The 12,007-nt window shown below is 42.7% G+C and overlaps 1 protein-coding gene across 2 annotated transcripts in view; it reads left to right on the top strand.

The window, feature by feature from the left end:
* LOC123992478 (glutamate receptor ionotropic, kainate 1) overlaps positions 1–11,026 on the top strand; it is a 145,014-nt gene extending 133,988 nt beyond the window's left edge. For both annotated transcript variants that reach the window (XM_046293644.1, XM_046293643.1), the window contains 5 exons: positions 2,535–2,758; positions 5,242–5,360; positions 5,780–5,997; positions 9,860–10,085; positions 10,393–11,026. In XM_046293644.1, coding sequence (XP_046149600.1) covers positions 2,535–2,758; positions 5,242–5,360; positions 5,780–5,997; positions 9,860–10,085; positions 10,393–10,682 — 1,077 coding nt within the window. In that variant the 3' untranslated portion in view covers positions 10,683–11,026. The remainder of the gene's footprint in view (positions 1–2,534; positions 2,759–5,241; positions 5,361–5,779; positions 5,998–9,859; positions 10,086–10,392) is intronic.
* The last annotated feature ends 981 nt before the right edge of the window (positions 11,027–12,007 follow it).

Here is a 12,007-nt window from a genome sequence, read left to right as displayed (position 1 = left end):
GTGGGCTAGTTGAGAACACCTTTATTTAACCAGTTAGGCTAGTTGAGAACACCTTTATTTAACCAGTTAGGCTAGTTGAGAACACCTTTATTTAACCAGGTAGGCTAGTTGAGAACACCTTTATTTAACCAGGTAGGCTAGTTGAGAACACCTTTATTTAACCAGGTGGGCTAGTTGAGAACACCTTTATTTAACCAGGTGGGCTAGTTGAGAACACCTTTATTTAACCAGGTAGGCCAGTTGAGAACACCTTTATTTAACAGGTAGGCTAGTTGAGAACACCTTTATTTAACCAGGTAGGCTAGTTGAGAACACCTTTATTTAACCAGGTGGGCTAGTTGAGAACACCTTTATTTAACCAGGTGGGCTAGTTGAGAACACCTTTATTTAACCAGGTGGGCTAGTTGAGAACACCTTTATTTAACCAGGTGGGCTAGTTGAGAACACCTTTATTTAACCAGTTAGGCTAGTTGAGAACACCTTTATTTAACTAGGTAGGCTAGTTGAGAACACCTTTATTTAACCAGGTAGGCTAGTTGAGAACACCTTTATTTAACCAGGTGGGCTAGTTGAGAACACCTTTATTTAACCAGGTGGGCTAGTTGAGAACACCTTTATTTAACCAGGTGGGCTAGTTGAGAACACCTTTATTTAACCAGTTAGGCTAGTTGAGAACACCTTTATTTAACCAGTTAGGCTAGTTGAGAACACCTTTATTTAACTAGGTAGGCTAGTTGAGAACACCTTTATTTAACCAGGTAGGCTAGTTGAGAACACCTTTATTTAACCAGGTAGGCTAGTTGAGAACACCTTTATTTAACCAGGTGGGCTAGTTGAGAACACCTTTATTTAACCAGGTGGGCTAGTTGAGAACACCTTTATTTAACCAGGTGGGCTAGTTGAGAACACCTTTATTTAACCAGGTGGGCTAGTTGAGAACACCTTTATTTAACCAGGTGGGCTAGTTGAGAACACCTTTATTTAACCAGTTAGGCTAGTTGAGAACACCTTTATTTAACTAGGTAGGCTAGTTGAGAACACCTTTATTTAACCAGGTAGGCTAGTTGAGAACACCTTTATTTAACCAGGTGGGCTAGTTGAGAACACCTTTATTTAACCAGGTGGGCTAGTTGAGAACACCTTTATTTAACCAGGTGGGCTAGTTGAGAACACCTTTATTTAACCAGTTAGGCTAGTTGAGAACACCTTTATTTAACCAGTTAGGCTAGTTGAGAACACCTTTATTTAACTAGGTAGGCTAGTTGAGAACACCTTTATTTAACCAGGTAGGCTAGTTGAGAACACCTTTATTTAACCAGGTAGGCTAGTTGAGAACACCTTTATTTAACCAGGTAGGCTAGTTGAGAACACCTTTATTTAACCAGGTGGGCTAGTTGAGAACACCTTTATTTAACCAGGTAGGCCAGTTGAGAACACCTTTATTTAACAGGTAGGCTAGTTGAGAACACCTTTATTTAACCAGGTAGGCTAGTTGAGAACACCTTTATTTAACCAGGTGGGCTAGTTGAGAACACCTTTATTTAACCAGGTGGGCTAGTTGAGAACACCTTTATTTAACCAGGTGGGCTAGTTGAGAACACCTTTATTTAACCAGGTGGGCTAGTTGAGAACACCTTTATTTAACCAGGTGGGCTAGTTGAGAACACCTTTATTTAACCAGGTGGGCTAGTTGAGAACACCTTTATTTAACCAGGTGGGCTAGTTGAGAACACCTTTATTTAACCAGTTAGGCTAGTTGAGAACACCTTTATTTAACCAGGTAGGCTAGTTGAGAACACCTTTATTTAACCAGGTGGGCTAGTTGAGAACACCTTTATTTAACCAGGTGGGCTAGTTGAGAACACCTTTATTTAACCAGGTGGGCTAGTTGAGAACACCTTTATTTAACCAGGTGGGCTAGTTGAGAACACCTTTATTTAACCAGGTGGGCTAGTTGAGAACACCTTTATTTAACCAGGTAGGCTAGTTGAGAACACCTTTATTTAACCAGGTAGGCCAGTTGAGAACAAGTTCTCATTTACAACTGCGACCTGGCCAAGATAAAGCAAAGCAGTGTGAACAGACAACACAGAGTTACACGTAAACAAACGTATAGTCAATAACACAATACAAAATATATGTACAGTGTGTGCAAATGTAGAAGAGTAGGGAGGTAAGGCAATAAATAGGCCATAGAGGCGAAATAATTACAATTTAGCATTAACACTGGAGTGATAGATGATGATGTGCTAATTATAAGAATCAGGTGCGCTAGATTAGGGTTGGAGTGAAAACCTACAGGAGTGTGTCTCTCCAGGAACAGGGTTGGAGTTTAAACCTTCAGGAGGGTATCTCTCCAAGAACAGGTTTGGAGTATAAACTTTCAGTAGGGTATCTCTCCAGGAACAGGGTCGGCCAGGCCTGATGCAATTCCTATAGAACCTGCTCTGTCTATGACAGGTAGCAGACCTGGCTGTGGTCACTCGGATTAGCCCTGATGTAATTTCTGCATTAACCTGCTCTGCCTATGACAGGTAGCAGACCTGGCTGTGGCTCCTCTGACCATCACCTATGTGAGGGAGAAGGTGATAGACTTCTCTAAACCCTTTATGACCCTGGGAATCAGTATCCTGTACCACAAACCCAACGGCACCAACCCCGGAGTGTTCTCCTTCCTCAACCCCCTGTCTCCTGACATCTGGATGTACGTACTACTGGCGTGCCTCGGAGTCAGCTGTGTCCTGTTTGTCATTGCCAGGTAAGGGGTTAGGGGTCAGGGGGTCAGGTGTCAGGGGTTAGGGGTCAGGGGGTAAGGGGTTAGGGGTCAGGTTTCAGGGGTAAGGTGTCAGGGGTCAGGGGTTCAGGGGTTCGGGTGAACACTGTCTCCTGACATCTGGATGTACAGGTTTACTGCCAAAATAAAGGCAACAATGATGGTTCTGGCAGTTCTGTTCTGTTCTGGTGTGGGGTTTAGGTCCACTTAGCCCCTTACTGGGCAGAGTAAATGCCAATAAATCCCATCATTAGCATATGACCAATCAGGGCGCAATATGCAAATAACCCCACATCTCCCCTTTTCAGAGAACAAAGGGTAGAGTTTCTCAACAGACCTCAAGGGATTATTCTGCCCTTATGTCGGTAGGTCTGTTCCTGCCTAGTTATAATAATAATAATAATAATATATGCCATTTAGCAGACGCTTTTATCCAAAGCGACTTACAGTCATGTGTGCATACATTCTACGTATGGGTGGTCCCGGGGATTGAACCCACTACCCTAGTTCTTCCGGAACATTACAACATAGACATGAACGTAAAATATTTAAATAAATTACAAGTGAAACAACTTGACCGCTGTAGTTTTATCTTTACATTATTATTTTTTTTTTTAAACTTTGAGCTCAGTCTTTTGTTCTTGTTTCTCTGATTTATAAATCCTTTTATTAAATATATATTTATAAATATTGTTCTGGGTGTAATAGACACGTCCAGGATTACCTTGTGTGTTGGTGGTTATGGCAACGCGGTGTGTCGGAGTGGTGAAGACACTCGAATCTTCTCCTGCGGAAGTGTTGTTGTTCTCAGGTCAGTCCATATGGATGAGGTGATGTCTGTTCCTACGGACAGACGCGTGGGGGGAACTTCCACCATGTAGCATCGTGTGGTGCTACATGTTTCCCTCGGCACTGTTCCTGTGACTCTGTGACGCTTTCTGAAGCGCTGCTCTGATCCACACTCATTCTCTCCTTTTCCTTTGAGCTGACAGCTGCTGTGTTCGGGATCTCAGCCCCATTTTCAGCCCAATTTAACAACTTACGGGAGATTCTGGAGCAAGTTTTTCGCCACCGTCAACAAAACATCAAATTATCAATTCAAATCAAATCAAATTGTATTTGTCACATACACATGGTTAGCAGATGTTAATGCAAGTGTAGCGAAATGCTTGTGCTTATGGAATTTCCTTTGTGGAAGAATGGAGTCACATCCCTCCAATAGAGTTTCAGACACTTGTATAATCTATGCCAAGGTGCACTGAAGCTGTTCTGTTGAGGCGACCCAACTGGCTCCTTTATGTTGGTGTTTCCTTTATTTTGGCAATTACCTGTTTGTGCTTCTGGCCTGGAGTCAAATGTGTAGTGTTTATCATTGCTGGGTTAGGGTGTAGGGCGTAGGGTGTAAGAGTGTAGGGTTTAGAGTGAACCCTGTGCTTCTGGCCTGGCTCTGAGTCAGCTGTGCTCTCGTTGTCATTATCAGGTAACGAACGGCCTCTTAAAAGCTGAAATATGTTACTTTTTGGGTGATCTGACCAAATTCAGCTAGAAAGGTGAGTTATAGATCTGTCATTCTTATTAAAGCAAGTCTAAGAAGCGGTAGATATGTTCTATATGTGCTATTTCTATGCTTCCGTTCTTAAAAGGGCATTCAGCAGTTGTTACATCCATTTTTGGACTTATAATTAGTGATATGTACTGATTGATTCTTGAAGAATAAAACTTATTAGTCGTGAACTCGTGAAATCATGAACTGTCGTAACCCATCAAAACCTAAAATATAAGCTTGTTTTACTCCAACATTTGTAAACAAAGAAAATGTAAACAAACACTTACATTTTATTTTTTATTTTTTACTACATTTGAAGTGAGAAGTAGGCATTGGTCTGGAGCCAAAAAATAAAGGAAATTCACATGAGCACGTACTCCCCCCCCCATGCTCTACCAAGGGTTTTCCAGCACACAGCTTTGTGACCTACTACAGTAGTTATGTTGGTCTATTGTGCTCCAAACAGACAATGTGTAGGCATGTTGCTATGGATTCAAACTTTCTCAAACAGCCTAATTCATTCTCTTCATATGAATAATGAACTTTACATGACTTTACTTTAGTGTCCTACCTTTGGGTTCAAACAGGAAATGGGAGCCAAAAGAAATAGAATTCATTGCCTTTATATGTTAGTCATTTAGCATGCGCTCTTATCCAAAGCGACTCACAATGATTGGGGTCTAGATTTTAGGGTGACGACCCAATATAACAAAACCTTGCTGGTAGCGGTGAAGCTGAACTTACATACAGTATGTTTTCATTGAATGCGTCCCAAATTGCACCCTATTACATATGCAGGGCACTACTTTTTTATTTTATTTTTTAACCTTTGGTCGAAAGTAGTGCACTATGGTAAATAGGGTGCCATTTTGGACACATCCATTGTTAATGTTTAACTGTCCTTTTTTTCCCCTGTGTGTAGGTTTACCCCCTATGAGTGGTACAACCCTCACCCCTGTAACCCTGACTCTGACGTGGTGGAGAACAACTTCACTCTCATCAACTCTGTCTGGTTTGGGGTGGGAGCTCTGATGCAGCAAGGTACAGCCGTCTATTTCTCTCTTTTAGCCCACTAATGCAGCCAGGTACTGCTGTCAGGAACAAGACTAAGGATTCATGAATGTGCTCCTCACACTAGCCTCGTGTCTCCTTCCTCTGTACTGCAAAGAATGCAAAGCAAAGATTGTTCATATGGGTGGGAAAATTAGCGAGCGCAATTTAAGTCGGTTTATTTTTTTTTCAATACAACATTTTCTTAGATAATTGGTTTCAGACAAATTGTTAAAGGTGTTTGGTTAATGTTACAAGACCGGCAAACCAAAAATAACCACATGAATTCATTATTATCCAAGAGAGCACCGATTTTTCGGCTTTCAGACAAATTCTTGTCATCTCATGAGACTCTATAAATAGGAATGGACTCCTCTAACCTGTCTGTGTTATTGGTTTTCATGCAACAGGATCTGAGCTGATGCCTAAAGCCCTGTCTACGAGGATAGTAGGAGGCATCTGGTGGTTCTTCACCCTCATCATCATCTCCTCTTACACGGCCAACCTGGCTGCCTTCCTCACCGTGGAGAGGATGGACTCTCCCATCGACTCGGCTGACGACCTGGCCAAGCAGACTAAGATAGAGTATGGAGCTGTGAGAGACGGATCAACCATGACCTTCTTCAAGGTACACAGGCGGACGCACACACACACACACACACACAGGTGGACACACACACACACACACACACACACACACACACACACACACACACACACACACACACACACACACACACACACACACACACACACACACACACACACACACACACACACACACACACACACACACACACACACACACACGGGTACACACACAGGCACATACACGGACACACACACACACACACACGGACACACACACACACACACACCGGGACACACACGGACACACACAGGGACACACACGGACACACACAGGGACACACACAGAGACAGGCATGGAGAAACAGACAGACGGACACACACAGAGACAGGTATAGAGAAACAGACAGACGGACACACACAGAGACAGGCATGGAGAAACAGACAGACGGACACACACAGAGACAGGCATGGAGAAACAGACAGACGGACACACACAGAGACAGGCATGGAGAAACAGACAGACGGACACACACAGAGACAGGCATGGAGAAACAGACAGACGGACACACACAGAGACAGGCATGGAGAAACAGACAGACGGACACACACAGAGACAGGCATGGAGAAACAGACAGACGGACACACACAGGGAAACACATGGACACACACAGGGACACACACAGAGACAGGCATGGAGAGACAGACAGACAGACACACACAGAGACAGGCATGGAGAAACAGACAGACGGACACACACAGAGACAAGCATGGAGAAACAGACAGACGGACACACACAGAGACAGGCATGGAGAAACAGACAGACGGACACACACAGAGACAGGCATGGAGAGACAGACAGACGGACGGACCCTCTTCAACAATTTCAATATCTCTCTCTCTCTGAGCTCATCTCCTGGCTATATTTCTTCTTCAAACAGAACATAGAGAAGGATAACGTATGTGATATACTACTACTACAGTATATTCAGAGATATTATATTGCAAAGAGAGACCACCATCCACCTATCTCACAGTTGTTTGTCCTTGATGCCTTAGACAGGAGATAGTTTTGAGTCTTAACATAAGACTGTAATACTCTACATGTGCGTCGACCATCTGTCTGCAAGGCTGAAACGTGAGAATGAATGTTTAAAAAATATATATATAATTTCATCAGAAAATAGGGAGCGGGAGGGAGAGAGGAAGTGAGGTTACATCCCTAATGGCACCCTATTCCCTATATAGTGCACTACTTTTGACCAGAGCCCTATTCCCTATATAGTGCACTACTTTTGACCAGAGCCCTATGAGCCTATAAGTAGTGCACTACATGTTGTGTTGCTACCATGTTGTTGTCATGTTGTGTTGCTTGTCATGCTATGTTGTTGTCTTAGGTCTCTCTTTATGTAGTGTTGTGTTGTCTCTCTTGCGTGATGTGTGTTTTGGCCTATATTTTTATGTTTAATCCCAGCCCACGTCCCCACAGGAGGCCTTTTGCCTTTTGGGAGGCCGCCATTGTAAATAAGAATTTGTTCTTAACTGACTTGCCGAGTTAATTAAAGGCTAAATGCATAAAAACATAGGGAATAGGGTGTCATTTGGGATGTCAGTCTGAGTTAGGAGGTTAGGAACTTGTCGCCCATTAACTGCTGCAACCTGATGAGGTTTAATCCATTAACACTGTCAGGCTTGATGGCTTCCCCTATATCTCATAGCCAGCTTACTGTAGGACCCTATATCTCCTAGCTAGCTAACTGTAGGACCCTATATCTCCTAGCTAGCTAACTGTAGCACCCTATATCTCCTAGCTAGCTAACTGTAGCACCCTATATCTCCTAGCTAGCTAACTGTAGCACCCTATATCTCCTAGCTAGCTAACTGTAGCACCCTATATCTCCTAGCTACAGTGCCTTGTGAAAGTATTCGGCCCCCTTGAACTTTGCGACCTTTTGCCACATTTCAGGCTTCAAACATAAAGATTTAAAACTGTATTTTTTTGTGAAGAATCAACAACAAGTGGGACACAATCATGAAGTGGAACGACATTTATTGGGTATTTCAAACTTTTTTAACAAATCAAAAACGGAAGAAGGTGCTCTGGTCAGATGAAACCAAAATGGAACTTTTTGGCAACAATGCAAAACGTTATGTTTGGCGTAAAAGCAACACAGCTCATCACCCTGAACACACCATCCCCACTGTCAAACATGGCAGTGGCAGCATCATGGTTTGGGCCTGCTCTTCTTCAGCAGGGACAGGGAAGATGGTTAAAATTGATGGGAAGATGGATGGAGCCAAATACAGGACCATTCTGGAAGAAAACCTGATGGAGTTTGCAAAAGACCTGAGACTGGGACGGAGATTTGTCTTCCAACAAGACAATGATCCAAAACATAAAGCAAAATCTACAATGGAATGGTTCAAAAATAAACATATCCAGGTGTTAGAATGGCCAAGTCAAAGTCCAGACCTGAAACCAATCGAGAATCTGTGGAAAGAACTGAAAACTGCTGTTCACAAATGCTCTCCATCCAACCTCACTGAGCTCGAGCTGTTTTGCAAGGAGCAATGGAAAAAAATTCAGTCTCTCGATGTGCAAAACTGATAGAGACATACCCCAACCGACTTACAGCTGTAATCGCAGCAAAAGGTGGCGCTACAAAGTATTAACTTAAGGCTTGCTGAATAATTTTGCACGCCCATTTTTTCAGTTTTTGATTTGTTAAAAAAGTTTGAAATATCCAATAAATGTCGTTCCACTTCATGATTGTGTCCCACTTGTTGTTGATTCTTCACAAAAAAATACAGTTTTATATCTTTATGTTTGAAGCCTGAAATGTGGCAAAAGGTCGCAAAGTTCAAGGGAAACGAATACTTTCGCAAGTCACTGTAGCTAACTGTAGGACCCTATATCTCTTAGCTAGCTAACTGTAGGACCGTATATCTCCCAGCTAGCTTACTGTAGGACCCTATATCTCCTAGCCAGCTTACTGTAGGACCTCTGGGTGATGACTTCCCCTATATATCCAAGCTAGACCACTGTAGGACCCTATATCTCCTAGCTAGCTTACTGTAGGATCTCTAGATGATGACTTTCCCTATATCTCCTAGCAAGCCTACTCTAGTACCTCTGGATACATAGAGCAGATTAGTCAACAGAGAGAGATTTAAACACAGCTGTCACGCTTACCCAGATGATTGAAGGAAGGGAAACACCAGCAGGGGTTTAGACTTCACTATAAGCAACTGGACAGGCATTTCCATAGCAGCGTGAAACAAATTGTCTCTGTCTAATATGTTTTTCCCATGTGAACACTTTGTACAATAACAAATCTAGCAATGTGGGGTAATGCACTTTATATAGATCCTTTAATGTCAGAGAAGGGATGTTCTCATAAACAACTGGACAGGCCTGTCCATTGCAGTGTAACCATTCATTCTGTAATCAGACATATTTCATATTCCACCAGTCTAAAACAACACATCTCTGTCCAATATGCCAAATGTTAATATATCATCATTGTGTAGTAATATCAATGAATCGAGTAATGTGGGGTCATGCTCTCTATATCAAAACTTTTTGATTTTCTCAACGGGACAGAAGTCTCCAATAACTGTGTGAAACAATACATTTCTGTCCAATATGTTAGTTGTTGCCTAACGCTGACCTCTAATATTTACAATGTCAACAGACCCAGCAATATGAGGTAATGCGCTTTATAGCCACACATCTGAAATGGCTGTAAAAGTCTGTTCAGTTTTCCTATGAATCTGCATTGAATTGGCGATTTTGGCATCAAATTCTCCCTTCTTTGCTTTTCCTCAGAAATCTAATCTCCACGTGCTATTATTATTATTATTATTGTTTAAAAGGAAACAATGTGTTGTTGTCCATTTAGAAATCCAAGATCTCCACCTATGAGAAGATGTGGGCGTTTATGAGCAGCAGGAAGAACACAGCTCTGGTGAAGAACAACAGAGAGGGGATCCAGAGAGTCATGACCACAGACTACGCTCTCCTCATGGAGTCCACCAGCATAGAGTACATCAGTCAGAGGAACTGTAACCTCACGCAGATCGGAGGCCTCATAGACTCTAAGGGCTACGGCGTAGGCACTCCCATAGGTAAGAACCACGGACGCAGGAAAAAACCCTTTGTGTGAATTACCCTCCCCTATCACTTCTGAATGCTGACATGCTAGAGCAACACGTCAAGGCTGCCCTCTCTCCCCTTTGCTGTTTTTTCTACCCAGAACCACTCGCTCATGCTGCCCGTCAGTCACCAGACATGCACAAAATTCTTCACTTTATGCTGATGATGTGCTATGTAGCTATTTGTTTGGGCAATGAAGCTCATTTGTGACCTATTTTTGTTTACCTAATGGCCTCAGAAGCTGCTCTGATACTCAGATCTCATTCCTCTCTCCCCCAGGCTCCCCCTACAGAGACAAGGTGACCATCGCCATCCTGCAGCTCCAGGAAGAAGGGAAGCTCCACATGATGAAGGAGAAGTGGTGGAGAGGGAATGGTTGTCCTGAGGAGGACAGTAAGGAGGCCAGCGCCTTGGGAGTGGAGAACATCGGTGGCATTTTCATAGTGCTAGCAGCCGGACTGGTTCTCTCTGTGTTTGTAGCTATCGGAGAGTTCATTTACAAATCCAGGAAAAACTTGGACATAGAGGAGGTGAGTGTAGGGCAGTGTGAGTGGCATCATAAGTACTAACAGAAAAAAAGGTGCTCCGAGACTGTTATTATGGACCTTCTACGTAGAGTAGGTTGCTGTGGACCTTATACACACAGTCAGTCAGTTGCTATGGACATTATACATTTCACACAGTCAGTCAGTTACTATGGACATTATACAATACACACAGTCAGTCAGTTGCTATGGACATTATACAATACATACAGTCAGTCAGTTGCTATGGACATTATACAATTCACACAGTCAGTCAGTTGCTATGGACATTATACAATACACACAGTCAGTCAGTTGCTATGGACATTATACAATACACACAGTCAGTCAGTTGCTATGGACATTATACAATACATACAGTCAGTCAGTTGCTATGGACATTATACAATACACACAGTCAGTCAGTTGCTATGGACATTATACAATACATACAGTCAGTCAGTTGCTATGGACATTATACAATACACACAGTCAGTCAGTTGCTATGGACATTATACAATACACACAGTCAGTCAGTTGCTATGGACATTATACAATACACACAGTCAGTTAGTTGCTATGAACATTATACAATACATACAGTCAGTCAGTTGCTATGGACATTATACAATACACACAGTCAGTCAGTTGCTATGGACATTATACAATACACACAGTCAGTCAGTTGCTATGGACATTATACAATACAGTCAGTCAGTTGCTATGGACATTATACAATACACACAGTCAGTCAGTTGCTATGGACATTATACAATACACACAGTCAGTCAGTTGCTATGGACATTATACAATACACACAGTCAGTCAGTTGCTATGGACATTATACAATACATACAGTCAGTCAGTTGCTATGGACATTATACAATACACACAGTCAGTCAGTTGCTATGGACATTATACAATACACACAGTCAGTCAGTTGCTATGGACATTATACAATACACACAGTCAGTCAGTTGCTATGGACATTATACAGCACATAGAGTTATACCATTGTTACTGACCTTGTATAAACACAGTCAGTCAGTCAGTCAGTCAGTCAGTCAGTCAGTCAGTCAGTCAGTCAGTCAGTCAGTCAGTCAGTCAGTCAGTCAGTCAGTCAGTCAGTCAGTTGCTGTGGACTTTATACATTACAGTACACCCATTCAGACTGTTATGGACTGTACACACAGTCAGTTGCTATGGATCGTACACACAGCCGGTTGCTATGGACCGTACACACAGTCGGTTGCTATGGACCGTACACACAGTCGGTTGCTATGGACCGTACACACAGTCGGTTGCTATGGACCGTACACACAGCCGGTTGCTATGGACCGTACACACAGTCGGTTGCTATGGACCGTACA

This window comes from Oncorhynchus gorbuscha, linkage group LG13, assembly GCF_021184085.1.
Source record: "Oncorhynchus gorbuscha isolate QuinsamMale2020 ecotype Even-year linkage group LG13, OgorEven_v1.0, whole genome shotgun sequence".
NCBI classification, from domain to species: Eukaryota; Metazoa; Chordata; class Actinopteri; order Salmoniformes; family Salmonidae; genus Oncorhynchus; species Oncorhynchus gorbuscha.
Note: the sequence above shows the minus strand (reverse complement) of the source record. Positions and strands in the feature narration are given on the sequence as shown.